Source organism: Macaca nemestrina, chromosome 13 (genome assembly GCF_043159975.1).
Source record: "Macaca nemestrina isolate mMacNem1 chromosome 13, mMacNem.hap1, whole genome shotgun sequence".
Taxonomy (NCBI): Eukaryota; Metazoa; Chordata; class Mammalia; order Primates; family Cercopithecidae; genus Macaca; species Macaca nemestrina.
The window spans coordinates 29,324,296-29,346,668 of record NC_092137.1 but is presented as its reverse complement, the minus strand read 5'-3'; the positions used below and the strand labels follow the sequence as shown (position 1 = coordinate 29,346,668).

General features: G+C 47.8%; 1 protein-coding gene and 1 long non-coding RNA gene across 3 annotated transcripts in view; one reads left to right on the top strand and one right to left on the bottom strand.

The window, feature by feature from the left end:
- The window catches only part of LOC105479716 (ALK receptor tyrosine kinase), a 750,786-nt gene that overhangs the window by 603,083 nt on the left and 125,330 nt on the right, over positions 1-22,373 (top strand). Inside the window, exons 6-8 of the mRNA XM_011737869.3 lie at positions 1,188-1,319; positions 8,795-8,926; positions 10,969-11,069. Of these exons, the coding sequence (XP_011736171.2) occupies positions 1,188-1,319; positions 8,795-8,926; positions 10,969-11,069 (365 nt within the window). The remainder of the gene's footprint in view (positions 1-1,187; positions 1,320-8,794; positions 8,927-10,968; positions 11,070-22,373) is intronic.
- LOC105479711 (uncharacterized) lies at positions 605-10,358 on the bottom strand. 2 transcript variants are annotated; one of them, XR_011611575.1, is made up of 7 exons: positions 10,211-10,358; positions 9,841-9,870; positions 8,171-8,208; positions 7,155-7,199; positions 6,576-6,690; positions 1,160-1,284; positions 605-742 (listed from the first exon to the last, which is right to left on the bottom strand). It is a non-coding gene; the product is annotated as an uncharacterized lncRNA (long non-coding RNA). The 2 variants fall into 2 exon arrangements; XR_986038.2 differs by lacking the exon at positions 6,576-6,690.

Sequence of the window (22,373 nt, the reverse complement as noted above, 5' to 3'; positions counted from 1 at the left end):
GATTTGCAGCCAGAGTTGGAAAGGCCGCACCCCCATGTGAGGCTCAGAGAGGCTGGGGGACTTAGCCAAGTGGGGTCCTAATTCATCTTCCCCCCACTGCCCCGAGCACTGAGATGGGTTTAGCACCAGCTATGACTGGGATAGAGCTAGAAAACAAGGCAGAGGGTAAAGCAGGCACACGTGGGGTGTTGACCCAGGTGAGCCCTACCTGCTCATCTCCACAGGGGCCAGAGGCTCCCCATCTGACACCAGCCAAGAGCTGAGTAGCAGGAGGCATCAGCCAGGCTCTTGTGAGGTGGTTCCCAGGCAAAGCCCTCCATTTGGTCAGGGAGGCTAAGCCAGGCCAGCCTTCTCCTTCCTGTTGTCTGAATCTCTGGGGCCTGCAAAGATGTGAGTGGTCACAGGTTAATTCATTATCAAAATGTATTGTTCTTAATCCAGAAACTAATAACTGTGTATGCTCATTATAAACTGCCCCTGTCCCTTCCCCCTCTGGATAAAATTAATTATCTAACAATTTCAGACTAGAGCAAACCTTCACAATCTAATAGAAATCCCTCCTTTGATAGAGGAGGGGACAGGGACCACACAGAGAAGGGACATGGTCAGCTTCACACAGCAAGGCAGGAGAAGCCAAGTCCAGATCTGAGGCCCAGGCTTGCATGATGGTATTCTTTGCATTCCAGAACAGAAAGTGCTGCATCTTTCTAGAATCTTCTCAATGTCACTCCAGTGGTCGAACCTGGGGTCAAGAACATGGGGGACATGCACTAGACCAGATCCACCTCTTGGTACCCCAAATTTGACCTTGAGGGTGGAGCTGTCTGTACAGGTGAGACTCCACCTGGAGGCCATCCACTTGGCACACTAAAGTCATAGGTTTGAGGACCCCCGAGGGGGAATGTCGTGGAGGGAACATGGACCACTCTGCTGCTCACCATCCTAGAAAGTAAGATAACCCAGCAGGCCATGGATGAGCATAAGGGGTTTTGACCCCTCTCACCTGCTGGTGTTTGCCCTGGGTGTGGCCAGATGGAGATGCAGATGGCTCAGTCAGGCCTTGGGATGTGAATGGCAGGGCGGGATAATGCTGTCCCTACAGCCTGCCCACGGGACCAACCCATCAGGCCAGCTGGTGCCTGGGACCATGCAAACTCACCATGGTTGTGTGTCTGTGTGCTCTCCAGGAACATCCCCAGGCTCCAAGATGGCCCTGCAGAGCTCCTTCACTTGTTGGAATGGGACAGTCCTCCAGCTTGGGCAGGCCTGTGACTTCCACCAGGACTGCGCCCAGGGAGAAGACGAGAGCCAGATATGCCGTGAGTAGATGGGGCTACCCCACCCTGCCCCAGCCCAGACCATGCTCATAACCCCCTATTGTCCCCATTACCCCCGGCATGAGAGCATGGACAGCCTTCCCGATATCCAATGACACTTGTGACTCCTCTCATGACAAAGCCACACAGTCTTCAAGAGGCAGAGCTAAGATTTGTGGTCTAGAAATAACCTGGTCCATAGTCATGTAAGTCAAGAACCAAACAAAATCTTATAAGTTATGCTGTCAGCATCCTTAAGGCACAGAGAAAACGTGCAGGATAAAGCCCAGCTCTAATGTGACATTGGAAGTCCTCCATGCCCAGACTTCCCTCCCCTTCCAAGCCTCATTCCCCACCTGCCCTCATCCTCTCCCTCCTCCATGCACCCCAGCTCCGGCCATATGGAACCACCTTCCAGATCCTTCATGCCTCCATGGCTTTGCTCACATGGTCTCCCCTTTCCTTTCTCGAGTCACATCTACTTCAAGACTCACCCTGAGTCGATTCTTTCAGAAAGTCTCCCTGACGGTCCCCCACAAGTACTGTTGGTTCTTCTCCCTCTGGACCCTTCCCCCATAATCCAGTAGATCCATCCAAATATCATCACTGCCATTACTTTTCATGAATAGCTTTGAGATACAATTCATATACAATTCGCCCACTTCAAGTGTACAATTCCCTGTTTTCCATGTAGTCACAGGGTTGTTCAACCATCATCACAATTTTATTTTAGAACATTTTTATCACCCCAAAAAGATACCCGTAGTATCTCTCCCCATTTTGCTCCAACCCCCCTGCCACTGGCCTGAACCAACCACCAATCTTTATTTCTATAGATTTGCCTATTCTGGGCATTTAGCAGCCTACGAGGGGCCTACTTTCTCCATATCTTTGCCAACATGTCATATTATCTGTCTTTTTAGTTTTAGCCATCCTAGTGGGCATGCATCCATTATGTGTTATGGAGGTGATTTCTGTGTCTCTCTTCCTCTCTGTGGGTGCTTTGAGTCTGGTCGTCTTTGCTGTAGCAATACCTCTCATGATTCCTGGCACAGCGTTGGTGCTCACTGACTCTTTGTTGATGAGAGGAAAGAATGAGTTGGGAAACTTGGACTCCATAGGGGAAAACAAACTGCCGAGGCCCCACTGGCAGTCGGGGCGGAGCAGACTCCCAACTGGTGCTCCTGCATTGAACATGGTGCTCCCCGCAGCTGCCTCTCCAGAAGTAATCACTCCAGAGCCCTTGATGTTTTTGCCAGGAAACAACCAACACTTGCAGAATACCTACAGGGAGCTGGAAAACGTGCCAGATCCCGAAGCAGAGATGAATAACTTGGCATCTTCCCTCAAAGCACTGAAAGCTCCACACAGGGATGGAGAGTGAAATCGAGACAGGACTGGGGAAGGATGAGGCAGAATGGTGCCTGGGGTGGGGCCCAGAACCGGAGCAAATGCCTCACCTCCCAGATATGCAGACCCCACTGGCCTGCAAGAAAGTTTCCAAAATACCTTTTAAAATAGGGCCGTGTGTCCCTAGTCATCTGGACCCTTTGTGGGGGTGGAGAAGGTTTCATTTATTCTAATTTAAATTAACCAATAAAGACATCCATTTTCCCATTTTTAAAACTTCATTTTTATACAAAACTTTCAAGTGAAGTTTTCCAATTATAATGGAATAGTTGTATGTTTTTAGATAAAACTCAGCAAAGAGTTACAGGCAAGGGCTTTGCTTGCCCTGTTCTGTTCCGCTCCTGGCCTTTCTCATAGAGTTCTCACTACACATATGGCCCAAAGTGAAGCCAGCCCTGCCCACAATGCCCTGTTCAGGCGCCTGTGTGTGTCTATTTATTTGTGTCTGCAATGTTTCCAGCAGTGCCTCTGAACTGTGTGATTTCATGATTACCTTTTTCAAGTTTTTTGATAGCCACCTCCCAGCTGGGACACAGGTCAGGCAGGCCATGCCCTGATTGACAATTGGGAAAATGAAGGCACGGATAAGGCAATGGACTTGTTCAGGGTCACACAGCATGTCAGGGACAGATTAGAGCCCTGAGTCTTCAGGATCCAGCCCATTACTAAGGGCTCAGGGCGTTTCCCACCACTCCAAAGCTTACCATTATTGGTTTCCTGGCCAGCTCCAAGCTTCAGGGCAGTCTGCTTCAGGCACTGAGGGCAAGAACCTGGGGCCCAGAGGCTTTTTCAGCCACATTTGAAAAGCGGCTCTGACAAGCTGTCAGAGTAACCCCTCCACCCTGGAGAACACCCCCACTGTGTTCTTGGCTACAGAAAGCAGCTGCTGGGAGGGAAGTTCAACTCAGGAGAGTTATTCCCACTCAGATCTTGGCAGAAATTTTAGAAAATATCCTTTTTCTTATTTTTGTGCCTTATCCTCTCTGGCATTTTTGCTGTGTTCCTCATCACACTAATGTTGACTCTGAAAACCATTCCCATGAAGATAACAACAGCAACACCACCAGCTTACCTGTTGAGGCTTTACTCTATGAGTCAGGAGCTGTTCTCAGTACTTTTCAGGTATGAACTTGCTTCATCCTCACAGCCTCCTGTGTGATGCTATTGTACCCACCTTTGTTAGAGACAAGGAAGCTGAAGCTCGCAGAGGTGGTTGTCCATGATCAAACTGATAGCCAGCTGAGCAGTGATTCAGGCTCAGTCTGACTTCAGAGCCACATTCTGAACCATGCAGGGTAAACTCTGTTTCACGAGCTTCCAGCACTTAGCTATGCTAAGCACTGAATCTAGCCACAGACACACCCAGGATGAAGGGGCCAGGAAGAGACAGGGAGGTCCAGGGCTCTGCTACCGCCTTTCTCTGGGGGTAGAAGGGTTCAGATCATGGGCCTCCCCCTCTGGGTCTCGGATTCCTCATCTGTAACGTGATGCCCACTGACACTCTGTTGTCTGAGAAACAAGTAGGAAGTGTTTGGAGCAGCTCCTGGCACAAAGTAAGTGCTCGGTAAATGTTAGCCAGTATTATTCATGTTATTGTTTTCTTCATGGGGATGGTTTCCAGAATCAACACCAATATCATAGGAAAATATTCTTGACTACACCAGCTCTTACCCAGGTGGTCTGGAACCTGTTAAAATGTTTCCTCTGAGCAGGTGTTCACACTGCAGCTCTGTTAGGGATGGTCAGGTCCTCTAAAGAACCTTCCTGAGGGTCTTTCATCTTGGGCCAGGGTAGTTGACCAAACCCTGCCATGGTTGGAATTTGGAGGGGGAAAGTAGGTTACATTTAATCAACACCCCCTACCAAAGGGCCAGCCTCAACTCACCACACCTTCCCAGAGGAAGTCTCCTGCACAGGCTGGGGCTGCAAACAGATGACCAGACTCAATCTGGGCAATGGAACTGGATCTCTCTGGAGCCCTTAAAAATTCTAAGAGTTGTCCAAGATGAGTGGAGGGCCTGAGATGGAGGGGACATTCCCTTGCCCTTTTCTAGCCAATCATGATACTCATCTGTCCATTGTACTCTCTCTTCCAAACCCACAACCCAACACACTACTCTTGGTCCTCTCTCCAACACAGCCACTCCTGCATTTCTAATTAAACATGGCCAAATCCAAGTGAGAGATCCCAGATGCTGTAATGCACTGAAGGGGGTCTTCGTGACTCTCTGTGTGTTCTGGCCAATGGCCTTGATGGCATGTGGCGCCCCAGAAAGGGGCCAGGTGTCCCCACTTCATTCCCTGGATGGGTCAGTGATTCACTGAGTATTGCAGACAGATCACTTTTTCCCCATGGACTCGATAATCTCATGTGCTGGGGATACTCTTCCTGCCAGGCAAAAACAGTGTTTTCAAAGTGTATTTCTTTATTGTAAGACAAAACATACTGGTTGTAAAATGCAGAAAATCTAGAAATGTACACAAGAGAAAATAACTATCGCCCATAATCCTCCCTCTCAAACATTCAGAGATAACTATAATATTTTGATGTATTTCTTCTAGCATTTTTTCCCATGACTGTATATTTTCAAGAAAATGTATAGCACATATTTATCAAAAATGTTAACAGAGTTGTCACACGGGAAGGAAAAGAAGTAGTGTCATTTGGCCTGGAGTTTATACTTGGCAGCTCCCACAGCTGCTGCTGAGGTCACAGCTCCATGACTCTACCAATTTGTCTCTCTTAGAGTGGAATCAGGTGTCATAATTGCCAAATGTTGCGGGATTGATTGACCTACCCACAGCGCTATTTGGCCATGCAGCCAATGAAATAACTGGCTACAGCCCAAGAAAGCGGTTGGTTAGAACAGTGCTTCTCCAAATTTGAGGTGCACAGGAGTCACTAAGGGAGCCTCTTAAAAATGCAGATACTGATTCAGTGGGTTGGGGCAAGGCCTGAGATTCCACGCATTTTACAGATTCATAGGTGATGAGGCTGCAGCTGGTCCCTGGACCACATTTTGAGTGGCAAAGAGTTAGAGGATTGAGCCCACTCCCATTTTGTTCAGCAGATAAGTTTTGAAGTCCTCCAATGTGCTGACTGAGTAGGAGCTTGGGGCGGATGGGAAGAGAAAAGGATGATTAGAGGATGAGTTGATACCATTAGAGCCAACCCTGTGGGCCAACCTTTTGCTCAGCAATTGCCCTTAGTAGTGATGTCCCAGTTGCAGCCTAATCCACAGGGGTCTTTGTTCTGACTCTTAACCTTAACCCCACCAGCTTCCTCAGGAGTGGCTTCTGGCTGAGTACACTGCCCTGATGAGTTTACAATCATGGAAATCCTCAGCTCTCCTTCCTCCCTTAGGGGTTTTAATGGCCACATCAATTGTCCACTGGCCTGTCTTGCTCTTTTGCCTGCCTCCTCTCCCTTTATTGAATCAGCCAGAAAGAAAAGGGGTTTCCACTCCCAGCTCACCCTGGATTCTATGCGAAGCTGAAACAAGAATGGGATTCCAGAGACAGAGAATGCTGATGGCTTTCTTCAATCCTGTCCGGCCGAAAGGCATAGGCAGACCTATCACATATAAGCCTCCAACAGGCATTTCCAGAGAGCCAGCCAGGGACTTGCTGTCAGTTTCAGCCATACTCTGATGAGCTAGCTCCAAGTTAGGTATGAATGGCAATTAATAACACTACCACCACTTTACATTTGCACCTCTCTAGCTGTTTACAAAGTGTTTCCACAGTGTCTCCCCTACTTTATCCTCAAACCAGCTCAGTAAAATAGACACTAATATTGCCCCATTTTACAGATAAGGAACCTGAGGCTCTAAGGAAGAAGTGACTTACATAAGGTCACAAAGCAGAAAGTGGTGAGGCTAGAACTAGAGCCCATATGTCCAGATTCCAGTGCTGTTGTGGTGCCAATACTCATGATCCAGGCTCAGTTCTCTCCCTCTGCCTCCTGAAAGGGTAAGGAGGGAGTGACGTACTGTGCGTCTCCCACCTCAGGCCGGCCTCCTCCTTCCTCCAGGAATCCTTCGCCCACTGGAATCTTCCATTGTGGGCCTTGGGGTATTTTGTTTGTTTGTTTGTTTTTGCTTATTTTTTGTTTGTTTGTTTTAGATGGAGTTTTGCTCTTGTCCCCCAGGCTGGAGTGCAATGGTGCAACCTCGGCTCACTGCAACCTCCACCTCCTGGGTTCAAGTGATTCTCCTGCCTCAGCCTCCTAAGTAGCTGGGATTACAGGCGCCCACGACCATGCCCGGCTAATTTCTGTATTTTTAGTCAAGACAGGGTTTCCCCATGTTGGCCAGGCTGTTCTCGAACTCCTGACCTCAGGTTGTCCACCCGCCTCAGCCTCCCAAAGTGCTGGGATTACAGGTGTGAGCCACAGGGCCCTGTCGGGCCTTGGTTCTTAAAACTCACTTGTGAAGGACACTCCATGAGAAGGTCACTTCCACCAGTTGGTTTCTGCAAAAGAAGTAGATGTGGGATCCCTTGCGGGGGGAATAAAAAATAAAACAGAAAGTTCTTCTTAGCTTTGGGATTTTTAATCAGAGAAACATGTGGGGCTTGGGGGGAAATGATTCCTTCAGGGGGGTATAAATGGGAAGAGATGCTCAAAGTCAGTGACAGCCTGCTTTAATTTATAATTCTGCCTCTGTGTGAAATGCACAGAGAATCGGGGGGAAATGAGTAATAATTCACTAAGGTGCTGTCACAGCCAGGAAGCGTTAGGGCCTTCATTGTCAGCCTGCTGCTGCCAAGAAGGCTGAGACAGAGGAAGGACATGCAGTGCTGTGGGTCTCAGCTAGAGAGCTTCTTTCCTCCCACGTGGAGACACAGGCTTCTCCACAGCTAGGCTGGGAGGTGTTGGGGGCCATCAGAATCGCCTGGAATAGCCCACTAGCTCCTCAGGGCTGAGCGCCTTTCCTGGAGCCATGCTCAGAGTGAGCTGGAGAAAGTGAGCTCTCTCTCTCACCCTCTTATCCTTTCCTCTTCCTTCTGTGGGCAGTTGGGAAATACACAGTCTAGAAAGCTGACTGTGGCCTCTTCAGTGGGACCTGAGATCAGTCTGATGTAGAGAAAAAGATGACGTGCCCTTTGTGCTGAGCCCACAGATGATATAAAGAGGCCCCAATGACAGGGATTGTTTGATCAGGCAGGATAGGCTAGATTATGCTGCAGTAATAAACCCCATATTTCAGTGGCTTGGGATAACATTTACAGTACCCATCCAATAAGAGTGGGAGTGGGAGGGGCCTCTGCTCCACAGGATCACTCAGGGACCCAGGCTGGCAGAGGCTCTTCCATCAATATAGTGTCACCCTTAGGAACAAGAACTCTCATTGGTTGTTTCAGCAAAGGAACAGACAGACCAGAGATTTACACGAGGGCTTTTCGCAGCCTTAATTCAGAGAAGACACATCACTTCCACTCACGTTTCATTGGCCAGAGCACATGAGATGTCTTCACTTAACTGCAAGGGAAGGTTGGGAGATAAAGGAAAGCAAATGGAAAGTTTTGAGCAATATGTATCTCTGCAGACAGGTAATTTGATGGACCCACACAAACCCCCAGCCAACACTACCACAACCACCACCACACTCTGGACATTGTGTCAACCATTAGAAATATAGTGAGCTACACAGTGGCTTCTCCTGGGGTCACACTCATGGTAGATCAGTATAAAGAGTGCAGAATTTAGAAGCAGAAGACCTGGGTTCAAGTCCTAACTGGGTTACCTGCTAGCTGTGTGACCTTGGTCAAGTTGCTTCACATTTCTGAGCCTCTGCTTTGTCAGATATGCAACCGGACTAACGATACCCATGCTGAGGAGTTATTTTTCCTATATTGCTTTCTGAAGATAAGAAAACTGTAAACCAGCACAGGCATCAGTTAGGGCTTGGGGGTTTCTCAGTGTCATTAGTCATCCAGCGTTCTGGCTGGGGAGCTATATTACTAATGAAGATAATTTGGTCATGCCTGGCTAATTCGACTTGGTGTTGGCATATTTTGCCTTTAGTGGTCCTGGAAATGACTGTGCCTCTCTGCTCTCTCCATAGGGAAACTCCCTGTGGGTTTTTACTGCAACTTCGAAGATGGCTTCTGTGGCTGGACCCAAGGCACACTCTCACCTCACACTCCTCAGTGGCAGGTCAGGACTCTAAAGGATGCCCGGTTCCAGGACCACCAAGGTACTACCTCTCTCCTGCCTTCTCCCTGGCACCCATCTTCATGCCCACATAGACAGATGGGAGACTCAGGACTGGGCTTCACCCCACCTGTAGGGCAAGCTCGGGTGTCTGACCAAAGCTTGCATAGAGCACTCACACACAATTCCCTCTTCATACCTTGGGCTTTCGAATGATTAAATCTGGCCAAGATAGATGTCACCTTTGGTTACTTAAAATGAGAACCATGAGGAGGAACTAACAAAAAGATAATAGCAACAATGATAATAATCCTTTCCATCAACAAGTGTGTGTTGAGGGCCTCCTATGTGTCAGCCACATAATTCATTGAGAGGTAGGGAAAGCCATAGCCCTCTTTATGACTGGGGAGACTGAGGCACAGCGAGGCCTTGTGTCATTTGCCCCGGGGTTGTGCCCAGGGAACCTTACCCTACACCTGGTCCATGGTCCATTCCCTGCAGCACAGCCTCTACAACCATCCCCCCACCTCACCCCTGATTTAAGCTAGTAATGCCTGTCCTCCCATCTCTGGGGCCCATCCTCCCCACAAACCCTGCATGTCTGGCAGAGAGCAAAGGGCCTCCACACAGCCAAGAGATAGCCAGCTGCTCCTGGGTAAGCTGACTCTAGACTCAGAGACACCAGGCTGGGCAAGGTGTGGGATCACAGAGGGTCTACAAGGCCAGCATAGCTCCCAACGTTAGGCTGCTGGAGAGGCCAGGCTAGCCAGCTTTGGGGGCTGTCCCTAGTGATGGGGCCCGGGCAGGCCCTGGTGCCCAACTCTGAAGCATAGGGGCTGATGGGGTGGGAATGTCTCTCTCCTTCTTCTGTCCTCTTCATTTGCCTTCTTTCTGTGGAACTTAGAGACCCTCCAATGCTTATTTGTTGAACAAAGTAAGAGTTGGCTCAGTCCTCACCATGCAGCAGCATTATTCTTAGCGTTCTGTCTGTAAAAGACGCAGAGGAGAGAAATGGAGCTCCAAGCTGGATGTGCTCTTAATGTCTCTGTTCCCAGTTTGATAATTTCCATTATAGCACCCATAGCAAACAAACATCCAGCCCTGCGGAATACCTCCAATGACAGGGCTCCCACTGCCTCCAAGAGCAGCCCATGCTATTGTTCTCAATCACAGATTAGCTTTCCTTACCTAGAGGCAAGCTCCACCTCTCCGTGACTTCTACTCATTTATTATGACTTTTGCCCCCTGGAGCCCCACAGAACTGAACTACCCCCCTCTCCCACCAAGGCAGCCCTTCAGAAATCTGAAGGCAACAGTTGTGACCGACCTGCCTGCCTGAGGGCTTTTCTGTTCCCAGTCACACAATGCCAGCTCCTTGAATCTCCCTCATCCTTGCTGAGATCTCTTGGTTACTCTGCCCTTGACCCACCTGAATATGTTACTAAACAGCCTTTACTGAGAAAGGCAGAAAGGTAGAAAGGAAAGACTAAAGTAATGCTTGAGGTTCTGAGGCCCCCTAAAGTGTTGTGAGCTCACAAAGGCATTCATGCCACAGCACTGACCACCTACAAAATGCTCTGCAGACCCCGGAAGTTTGCAGATGCTTCTTCCCATCACCACGTGGGGTTGGGAGCCCCTGTTCTCCCAGATTTTCAGGCAGAGCCATGCTTAGAAAATATAAGAAGTGAGTCTTTATGGGCAGGGGCACAGGACGACCTGGGTTCTAGACAGGGGAGAAGAGAGTGAAGGTCATAGAAACCACTGGAAGGGCACACATGACTGAAAATGGGGAGGGTGGAGCTGGGGAGGCTAGTGTGCCTCAGGCTATTCCTGGGCCATGGGCTGAAGCTGGTGACCTTGGAAGATCAGGGATGTGGTAGCCCAGATGATGGTGCTGGGACCTCATGGGCAGTTTAGAATGAAATTGTTGACAGGTGGGCTTTCTTCTCCATTGTAGGCCAAAAACCTGTTTCCTCAAAGATATCCCTAGGCTAGATAAGAACTGTGCACAGTCCAATAACCCTGCACCCCTGATCCCCCAGTTCCTGATAATGGTGTGCTTGTGATTCTTTTCCTCTCTCCTAGACCATGCTCTATTGCTCAGTACCACTGATGCCCCCACTTCAGAAAGTGCTACAGTGACCAGTGCTACGTTTCCCGCACCGATCAAGAGCTCTCCATGTGAGGCAAGTCTCAGTGTTTCTCTAGTTCTCTAATTTCTCCCACCTCTTGTCACTTTCGGAACCCAGATTAAGAAAGTAGCCTAGCTGGCTGGGCTGGTCGTTCTCCTAGGGAGAGAAGAATAGGGCCATCTCTGCCATCTTCGAGGCAGAGATGTCCATCAACATGGTAAAGCCCTGTCTACAGAGAATCATGCCTTAAACAGCCATCCCCAGCTGCATTGAACTATTTGCAGTAGAACCATGATTTAATCAATCCCAGAAGAGATTTTCTGCGGCATAACAAGAGAGAGTGACAAGGATTACAAGACTTTCCATAGAATCCTTTTTAAAAATATTGAGCTCTTATAATACATTGTAAATACTCTACATCCTCAAAATTTGATTTACATAAATTTCACTAAGACATCAATGGCATTCAGTGAGGTACCTCCAAAGCCACTCTCTGAAATGGTTCCTGACGCTGTTTTCTCATTGGTTTGTGGGTGGAGGGACTGGTGCCGTGTTCCTCAGCATATTCTTTAGGGGCCAAGAAATGTACTTAAGACCCCAACGTGGCACAGTGATTAAGCTCATGGACTCTAGAATCAACTTTCTGAGTCCAAGTCAGGTTCCACCACTGATTGATTGTACAGTTTGTTTGGGCAGTTAATTAACCTCTTGGGGCTTCAGTTTCCTCACTGGGAAAGTGAACACACATGATGCCTACCCCGAAGAGGGAAGATTAAATAGATAATGTCCAAAGGGCTTGGAAGAGCATCAGGCACAAAGTAACCACTGCAGTCTTTAGCCCACAGGGTGCCTGGCACCCTGTGTAAACATTCAGAAGGACACTGGGGGAAGAGGAAGAGAACTTGAGCCAGAAATCAGACTCTAAGCTCCGAGAGAGCAGGCCATGTCTTGTGCTTCTTTGTGCTCCCTCACTGCACCTGCATCAACATCTTGCACGTAGTAGAAAACCTGCATGTAGTTTAGATTTGGCCAGTCATCTCGTTCTGGACACTCACAGGAGAAATTCCTGTCTGGCTCAGTTTCAGGAATAGCTATGCACCCTCTGAGCAATTTGTTTCCTGTCAAGTTGTGGACATTGTGAAACTGACCAGATTAACTTCTCCTTCTGTGGCTCATAGAAATCCCAGGGAGGTGGTTCTGTGACCAGCAGAGGGACAGACAACAGGATTGCCCCTGCTGAGGGATGCAGGCAGATTCAAGCCCCTTGAGTTTCTCATAAAAGAAAAACTCACAGACAGAAAACAAACAAGAATGGAAAAGATATAGAAATGATTTTTTAATATGAGGAGTGGTTAAATTAAAACCAAGGCTCCACTTGGCAAGCAAATGGGACTTGGTGATATGCAATTTGTAGCAGCTTACTCCTGGTTTGATTTTATAACTCGACGTTCACCACTTCCTTCTCACCCTCTTCTAGGCTATGCTATCCTACTAGATTTTATGTATGTCTGTGAACCACCTTAAATCCTTTTTGGAAGAATTCTGAGCACAAATAGATTCATTATATTAAATTGTATTTGAGAAACCATGCTATCTCATGCAGATGGTGGAATTACACAGTCATTGCTGATATTTCTCAGGTGTCTGAGAGCAGGTACCTAGAAAGGAAGGCTTTTTAAGAGAACATATAAATGAGGACAGATGGTTGGCCCACCGGAGAGGACAGGAGGATCCTTAAGAGCATTTGGTCTTTAAATTTACTCTTTGCTGGGTTTAATATGAGCCAAATTTCAGAAAAAGAAATGTCAAGGTACAAATGATATTATTCTAATACTTCATCATTTCTCTAATAACCTTTGAGTTGATCAATAGCTTAAACAGGTGTTTTGTTTTACTGGCCTGTTTTATTTTTCCTGCAGTCTAATTTGCTCTGGGCTGTTTCTGCTATTTCCTGCCCTTTTCCAGAACTTGGCTCAGCAGGCATAATGAAGGGAAGGAAAATAAGTCCATTCCACACTCACATTATTTATATTTATATACATTCATATGATTTCACATTCAGGTTTTCAGACCATTTGTCTAATGCTGATGGGTCTTTGAATTCCCAATGTTGGGGGAAATGTTTTTATCAGGAAAATAAATAACCAAAATAGAAATATGCATTTCTAGATTTGTAAGCCCTACCATTTATTTTATGTGAATCCTAAATGCAGAATGCAGGAAGTTGATTTCCTCCTCCCAGGCAGGCTAAACCCCAGTGGCAGAAAAAAATGGATATTGCATTTCTCTGGGAGACTATGTGAGGTTCACCCAGGGCTTTCAAACCCCACCAGCCCTACAGGGGCCTCTGTTGCCTATGGGGCCCAAGTGCAGAAAGGTGGACACTAGACAGAGTTTTGGGGACAGGTCTCTGATGAGCATCAGGCCTACAGGGACTGGTGATGGGTCCAGCTGAGTTCTGGGGTTGATGCCTACCACGAAGGACTTTCTCCAAACCCAGCTCAGTTCTGGTCTCCGGGAAGTTAAAGTAATTGTAGACTATCTCAAGAAACACCACCCTCGTCAGTGGATTCCCGGAGAAGAACTGGTGTCATCTTCAAGAATTTCCTGCAACATGAGAAGTGAGTTAACCAGTAGTTCTATGTTTTACCAATCACATTCACCTGGAAAATGTAACAGATGCCCCACCCTGGACCTACTGAATGACAGCGCTAAGTGTGGGGCCCAGGGCTCTGCATTTTTAAACCCCATCCTCAGTGATTTGGAGGCAGGCTGAGACTTCAGAGCTATTGGCCATAGGTGTGCTTGCCAGTTGTGACTGAAATTCATTCTGAGCCCATGCAGAGAGTTTTCCTCACCTGCCTGTGGCCCCAGAAAGCGTGATGTCACTTGTCTTTTAGAAAGATGAGTCAAAAGGCCGGGCGCGGTGGCTCAAGCCTGTAATCCCAGCACTTTGGGAGGCCGAGGCGGGTGGATCACGAGGTCAGGAGATCGAGACTATCCTGGCTAACATGGTGAAACCCCGTCTCTACTAAAAATACAAAAAACTAGCCGGGCGTGGTGGCGGGCGCCTGTAGTCTCAGCTACTTGGGAGGCTGAGGCGGGAGAATGGCGTGAACCCGGGAGGCGGAGCTTGCAGTGAGCCGAGATCACGCCACTGCACTCCAGCCTGGGAGACACAGCGAGACTCCATCTCAAAAAAAAAAAAAAAAAAAAAAAAAAAAGATGAGTCAAAAAAGAGATGAGAAATGACGGAGGCAGGGGCAAAGAGAAGTGGGTGAGAGAGCATATGAAACCAGGTCAAGGGTCCCCCACAATGGAGGCATAGCCACAGTGTGCCTTTGTGCCAATCCAACTTCCAGGGCATTCCAGAAGCCTGCCCCACTCCCACCTCCTCCCTCCAGGTTCCTGCAGCCTGCTCTTGCTGACTACCACGGCCGCCTCCTCTCTCTCTGCACAGTTACACATGGGGCATGAATATTTAAAGACCTCTGCCTCGCCCAGCCACAAACAAGAGAGAACGTTGTGGTTTTGGTTTTCTTTTTGTGTTCCTCCTCTCTGCCACAAGCTCTTCTCTGCAGGAAACTGGGGAGCCACTTACGATATATTCTGATTTTATTTTTATTTTTATTTTTCTGAGCTCCAGTTCAAATAATTAAAGTTGCCACCGGGGAGGGAGGGCTTGCAGTGGCTTTCATGTGCACACTTGCTGTCAGACCTGCTCGAATCCGCCTCGGCTTTGAGACACCCGCGGATGTGTCTGGCATTGCAGCCGCTGGTAATAAAGAGCACGGCAGAGTGGCGGCTGACACCACCCCAGCCCCCTGCCTTTCACACACCCGAGCAGCCTGAATGTCTCAACAAGCCCCGTGTGGTTTGAAATTCTATTTTATTTGAATAGCCTGCCTGTGACTGGAATAATTTAAACCATGTTCTCAGGCCAGAACAAGGCCTACAGGGAGAAAAAGTGGACTTTCCTCATTTTCTTTCCCCTCCAAGGCATGAAAGCAGTTTTTCTTGTGTGAGCTGCCGAAGTGCAGTTTGATCCAAAAGTGAGATGGGATCCCCCAGTTTGTGGTGATCAGTTCCTCAAAGATGGTTTTCCTGCCTGGCCAGAGCTGCAGTTGCCTCTCTCCTCTTCTCGCACGTACACATATACACGCAAACACACACACACATACACACATGCGTGCACACACCCATGGGGATCTTGGGACACAGCTGAACCTTTCCGCCCCTGACGTCACCTCTAGCAATAAAAAGAATCAGGTTGGATTAGCTGTGGAGAGCTGCTGTGATCTAGGCAGAAAGTGACCAGCAGGCCCCTTACACATCTATATGGGCCTGGAGAAAAGGGGACCCATCCTTTGTGTCATTAAAACCAGCAAATGTAGCCCAGAGAGATGTGAGGGAGAAGACGCCATGGCCCCCGGAGTTGCCCTTGGCCATCCGTCCCCGAAGCCCTTCTCAAAGGGAGGGAATTTTTCTATAAATTGCTATCTGGTTGATTTTATACGACATTTCAGGGTGCTCGTGATCATCCCTGGAAACAGGCTCATCCTTCCCTCCAGCCTCTCAGCGTGACACAGAAGCAGGGAAGCTGAGAGGCAGGTGTTGATTGGGCTTATCGAAGCTTGCCCCTGACCTCAGCGGCAGGCAAATAGGACTCTCAAGATGGGAAAAAGAGAGGATCTTTTCTGACTGCTGTGTGTTCAAAGTTTATTAAACTCAGTGGCAAATTCTTCTGTGGAAAGTCAAGAAAAGGATAAGAGTAAGAAAACTTAGCATCAGATGGCATGAGATCGAGGAAAAACAAAAGCAGAAGGGGGCCTTCCTTTATCAGCCCCCACCAAACTCTCGACAGGGCAGGAGCCAAGGAGGATGAGCAGAACTGTTGAATTCAGCTCATTTTCCAGAGCAGATCCTACGCATCAGGGGCTGCCCGTCCAGATCGTGACATTTACCCCAAGACCCACAGCTAATAAACACAAGACCACACCCAGATCTTATGATTCTGAGCTTCATGCTCTTCCTGTCACACTGCCCTGCTGCGGTCAGATGGAACCTTCTCAGCTTGGGGAAAGTTGAGGAGAGCCTCAAATCATCAGAACTGGCATTTCTCGCACCTAACTCAGAGCCTCACGACCACGTCTCTGCAGGCAGGTAGGGAATCCCACCCCATTGTGTAACCAAAGAGCTCTCCACTTCGTCTCTCCACAGGCTGGGAGTAGTCACTGGGTCTAACTCCTGAGCCACCAAGGGGACACTGCCACTCACCTACTGGACTCAAATGGAGTTCGTTCATTGGGTGGGCCCCGTTCTCAGCCCCATGTGATCCAACTTACTTTAGCAAATCAGGAAGCAGAAGCCATTCCGGGAGGCCTCATGGGCTGGATGGCAAATAAAGTTGTTATTTTCTGGAGCCAGTTTACCTTCTGCATAGAACGGATGACCATCTAGGGAGAAGCATGTTGCACCCTTCCCCTCTCCGGGCTGACTGGTGAAAGAACAAGCAAGTCCCTATCAGAGCCCACCTGGGACCAGCCGCTCTCTGCCTGTGCTTGGCCAAGCAATGCTGTACTTTGCAGTGTTTGCAAAACCCTTTTTGTAAATAGTAGGGGACCAGTACCAAGCTAGAGGGGATTCCGGGGTAATGTTATCTCTACCTCCCTCACTAAGCCCAAGTCCCTTTGGTCAGGTATTTAGGGACCAAGATACTCATCAGGCAGAGTTCCTGTGGATGTCCAGCCCCCATCTCATCTGATGCTGTGACATCTCTGCAGTGACAGAATGTGCCTGAACTGGGAGAAAGCAAGTCCAGCTCTAGGTGTCAGTGCTTGCCTAAATGAAGAGCAGATCCAGCTAGTCTTGCCGGGGATTGTTTTCACACATGCTGTTCTCTGCACACTCCTCTTCCTGCCCTGGGGACCACGGTCAGGACCCCAAGCTAGCATATGATCCCTCTAAATTATCCACTGTCTGCCCAGGAGGACGTAATGCTGGGCCCAGCAGAAAGCAGAGGGCTGCTCGGGCTCCCACAGAGTAACGCTGACACCTACAGCAAGTTGGAGCAGGGTGGTGGCTCCAGGTAGAGCTGCCTCCCTCCTGCCCCACAGCCCAACAGCCACGCCATCTCCTGTGACCAGAAGAATCCAGCTGGCCATGTGGGGCTGAGTGCAAAAGGGGCATAGCAAGGCAGTGCGGTGCAGTGGGAAGGATGGGGCTTGAAGTCCTTTAGCCCTTGGTGGAAGCCCTCCACTTTCTAGCGTGGAAATCTTGAGTACAGCGACCCACTCTTCTCAGCTTCAGTATCCTCTGCAGGGCTGTCAGGAGAAACGAGTGAGAGGAGATATGAAAAATGCCCCACCTGAATCTGGACACAATTAGGTGCTGAAAAATGGAACATGTGGTTTCTGCTACTCTGTTGCAGCCATTACTATTATTATCTTCCTCTCTGACTTCAGTGATGATTCTGAGACCAAGGCTGGAGGCTGCCTTCTCCAAGGAGCCTGAATCTGGAGGGTTTGGCCTCTGCCCTGCCCTGGGTAGCCTGGCAATAGTGGGGAGAGGGGTGTTGCCAAGTTCAGTGGCTGGGGTCAGGGGAAGTTTATGCTTTAACAGCAGCAAAGGGGCCCCTGCTGCCCCTGTCCACCATCTCCACCAGCTCCTCTCCCCAGCCAGCAGGGGCATGGGAGCTCCCTCCTCCAATCTGCCAAAAGTCCCTTTGTTCCACTGCCCCCTCGGCAGACACCTACACAGAACAATAACCCCATACCTTGATATAGTCCCAACATGTTTACAGAGGGGCCTTCCCCCACATCGCCCCCATCCCCCAGGGATGATATTGTCACCCTTTTACAAATGGGGAGAGAAGGCTCAGGAAAGGAGCCTAGACCACACGCAGCTGGCCAGCAGGGCCCACAGTGTCCTCCAGATGCAAGAGTATCTCTGCTTTCCCCAGGGAGCTCCTGGGAGTGGGACATCTGCCATCAACAAGGTCACCCAAGGCAGGGAGGAAGTCTGGTGATATGGCCCAGAGCAGAACATCACAAGTCTGACTTTTCTTTTACAAACCCGTTTTTTAACTTAAAAATAAATGTCAATTCTGTATTTTAATTCCTTAACATGCGTATTTATTTGGACACAAAAACATGCCTCATGTTTTACTATTGAGTGGCTAATGCACCTATTTGCCTTGTGGCTTTGGGTACCCCCAGGAAGAGCCAAGCGGCATATGTGCCCCCACTCTAAGAAGCCCACTCTAAGAAGCCCAGAGGAAGAGCTCTCAACCTCGCTGCCTTTTTCGGAAGCCCCAAGGCCTCCCCACTTTAATGATCTCACTCCATTTCCTAGGTTGCAATTAGGCTCATAGATGGTGCATTTTGAAGAGCACCTGTTCTGCCTTGGTTGGCCCTGAAGTCAGCTTCAACTATGGTTGCCCCTCATCTACCCCATAAGTCACCCTGACCCTGGTGCTGAAACCTTAGGAGGGCTGAGCGCTAGCAGCTGCTAACACTACTGGTGATGGAGACAGTAACCTCAGAAAGCCTTTAGCTGGGATCTAGGCATACGCAACTTTGTATTAGAGGGCAAAGCCCTCTAATACAAAGGAGGAAGCTGCAGTGGTTCTCAAGGCATTTTCCAAAGGGCTTTTTCCAAAGGCTCTCTGTATGAGTAAGAGATCTGGGCTCCACTTCCAGTCTCTAACGACAACCATCCAGACACCTGTAATAACATCACTGTAATGAGAATCCCCTGTGTGTCAAAGCTTACAGAGCCTCTCCACCTCCCACGGCTACTCTGTGAGTGGATAAAATCTTCCCTGTTCTTCTGATAAGCCCCTGAGCCATGGCAACAAGGCATTTGACTGGCTGGATGCACACACGGACCCCGAGCGGGAGGGATGAGCGAGGCAGGGGCACTGAGGGTCCACAGTCAGGTGGTGAACCAGCAAGTACTGATTTCAAACCTGCTGTGTGGCCAGCCATGCGGGGAGACAGCCCACAGGATTGTGGGATCTCTTTGGGGTGTTTATTCTACAGAAAAGTTAAGAACACTTACATTCAGTGTGAAAACTTCTGGTCTTCAGGTCACTTACAAATCACTTGGCTGTATTATGCTAAAAAGCAAGCCATTATTCTTAATGAGGGCCCTCAAACACCCTAGCTCTTTGCACCCTAGTTGAAATAAGCCTTTACTTAGTCCAGAGCTGGAAAAACAGACCCTTAGTATCACTAAAGCCAACTAAGGATGTAGTTTTCAAATATTGATTCCCTAGTATAAGGCTGGCTCTGTGCTAAGCATTTCACCTACATTATCTTATTATAAAAAAAAAAAAATTGTTACCCCCATTTATTGATACAGAAACTGGAGCTTAAAGAGTTTAAGTGACTTGCCCAAGGTCACCCTGCTAGAGGCAGAGTCATGATTGAAACCAGGTCTGCCCAACTCCCCAACCAAATCTGTAAATACCGGATTTGACTTAGATGGCCTGAGTTTAGATCCCAGCTCTGCCCCACTTAGGAGCCATATGACCTCAAGCAAGTGACTTCCTTTAATTTGAGAGAAAAAACAAAAACAAAAACAAAACCTGTTTTAGTTGCTGCATGAGGTTGTTACCAGGATCAGAGGAAAATGTGAAAAGCGTGTGTCTTTTCTGCAAAGCTTGATGAATGGCAGCAATTATGATGATGATGATCCCTCATCTTACGTTACTCAGGCATGAGGAAGTTGCTGCTGCATAAATTCAGCCACTGCTTGTGTTCTGATTTCTCCTCTCAGTCGATCAGCAACACGTGGGCAGGTCGGGAGCATTATTTCACACAGTGCCCACATTAGCACCAGCAGGATGTGCCCAATAAACCCACTTCGTTGATAATTAATTAATTGTGCAGCCCCACCCCCACCCCCTGCGGTTGCAAGCATAACCCTCATCCAGGATGAGAGCGAACAAGAAGTCTCCTCAATGAGCTTCAAATATCCAACAAATGACACCTTCCTGAGCTTTCTGAGCCAAAGTCATTCTTACCCCAGCACCTAGAGCTAGGAAGCCACTGCAGCCCAGCATTCTATCACCACTGCCTGTTAAGTGGTCCACTCGGCCAGAGCACTTGCTAATGGCTACAGTAATCAACAGCAATTGTAACTGCAGTCAGACATAATTAATTTGATACCTTTGAGCCATTCACAACTAATACCTCTCCCATTGCATGATGAAGCTGAGGTCTAGGAAGAATGCTGTCTCGGCCCTGGGGTGTGAACAGGGTCTTCCTTGGCACTTAGCACAGACTTGGGTCCCATTCAAAAGCTGTATGTTAATCACTGACCTCTCTGGCTCCCACTAGTGGTCACTGCAACACATTCATGTCGCCCACGGACTGGGGGAACACCCCATTGAGAGCACACACGCTCTCCAACTGTCAGGGAAAAATACTTCCCAGAGGGCTCTGGGTCCCCTGCAGATGTTCCTGTGCCCCACATCTACTTTTTCCAGTGGTGTCCATGAAGGCTGTGGGAGTTTCATTGCCTAGAACCATCCTGTTCCCCAGCAGTCAGATTACAAAGCTACTCCTCAGTGTCATCTCCATCACACACAGAGAAACTGAGGCACAGAGGAGGCCGTTTGCCCAGGATCACACCATGGCAGTGTAACTGAAGAAAATACCATCTTTTTCTTCCCATAAGCCTGGAAAGATAATTCCCTAGGGAACCCAGAAGATTATAAAACAACAACAACAAAAAAAAACTAGACAGAAATTTTAACACAGCATTTTCACCCTGTCCTATTGCTTTTTTTTGGTGAACTGTTTATCTCTAACAAAATGTCCCCAGCAGGAGGAAGGAACTAACATTTATCAAATGTCTTTGCTAAGCTGGGCACTGGTCTCATATAATCTTGTTAAAGCCCCATAATAAATATCTAAGCAGGGGACTGTTGACCCCGCTTTATGGAAGAAGATGCTGAAGCTCTGAGATATTACATGATACATAAAAAATAGACCATTCTTTCTGATACCAAAGCTTGTGTTCTGTTCACAGCACTGTCCCACCTCATTCCGCAGAAGCTCCCACCCTCCCTTGGTCTCCCTCACAAAGCCTAGAGTACAGGCACAGTAACTTGATTCTCTCTGAAGTGGGTAAAAGCATAGTGCTAGCTTTTACTATTTTCCAACATCAGAATCCTCTCTTACCACCTGTTTAATATAGCATTTATTGTTTTCTCTGATTATAAAAGAACTTTATGTTCATTGTAGAACGTTAGGAAAATGCAGGAAAGTATGAAGAAGAAAATTGAAATTGCCCAAAATCTTACCCCCCAAAGATATTGGTGCATTTCCTTCCAGACAGATAGATTGAGATTTGAGCTTTGCTATAGAGAAAGGGTTTACATAAGATAAATATAAACATCCTGTGTCTTATTTCTTTATTTAACATGACATTTTCCCATATCAATATTAGTCTTCATAAACATGCTTTTAAAAGCTGCATACTCTAAATTAATTTCATTATTTTTGTTCTAGTTATCAAAAGTCAGATAGTCATTATAAAAAAAAAAAGTTGGAAAAGAAAGAAAAGACCACAGGAAAAAAAAAAAAAAGAAAAAAAAAATAACTTGTAATTTTATAACGTCACCAGCCAGGGATCCCAAGGTGGTTATTTTTATATGTAGCCTTCATGTTTTTAGAAAGAGGGCATATGGATGTCCCCTGGTGTTCCCTGGCTTCCTCATGATCCTTCAGAAAGGAGACAGTAAGTGGTATTTTCAGGAAGAATCCTGATCTTTTAAGTATCCTGTAAGACCAGGAATCCAGCATTTCTTAATTGCAAGCATTTGCCAGAAACATGTTTTATTTGCTTGTTATCAAAAATCTGCATCTGGCCAGCTTCTTGCTGTGTTGGGTTGATATGTCATTAGGCTATTTATAGCTAGAGTGGTGGTGTTTCTTTTTTCAAGGTGAATTAGAAGATGGTGAACAAAAACACTGGATTTTGCAGTGAGTCAGTATTCTCAGCTGAAGTTAAGAAGATACCACATTGAAACCAGGGAAGTCAAAATTACCAGTTCACACTGAGAATTACAACCCTCTGGCACCCTATACTGAGGGAGAGCCTCAACCCCCATGCAGAGGTTGCTTAGATGTTCCTGATGACAATTCCAATCCCAGTCATTCAACAGAGACTGGATGGGGAATACCGAGGGAGTACCCCCACCATGCAAGCTCATCTTTGAGCATCTCTGTTAAAAATGTATTTCCTTCTCTTGAAGTGAAATACACACTACAGCATCTAGCCTTGGTTTTGTCTCTACCATTGGAATTCATGCAGGTCTTCAGAAATTTGAAGAAATATAGCACCTCC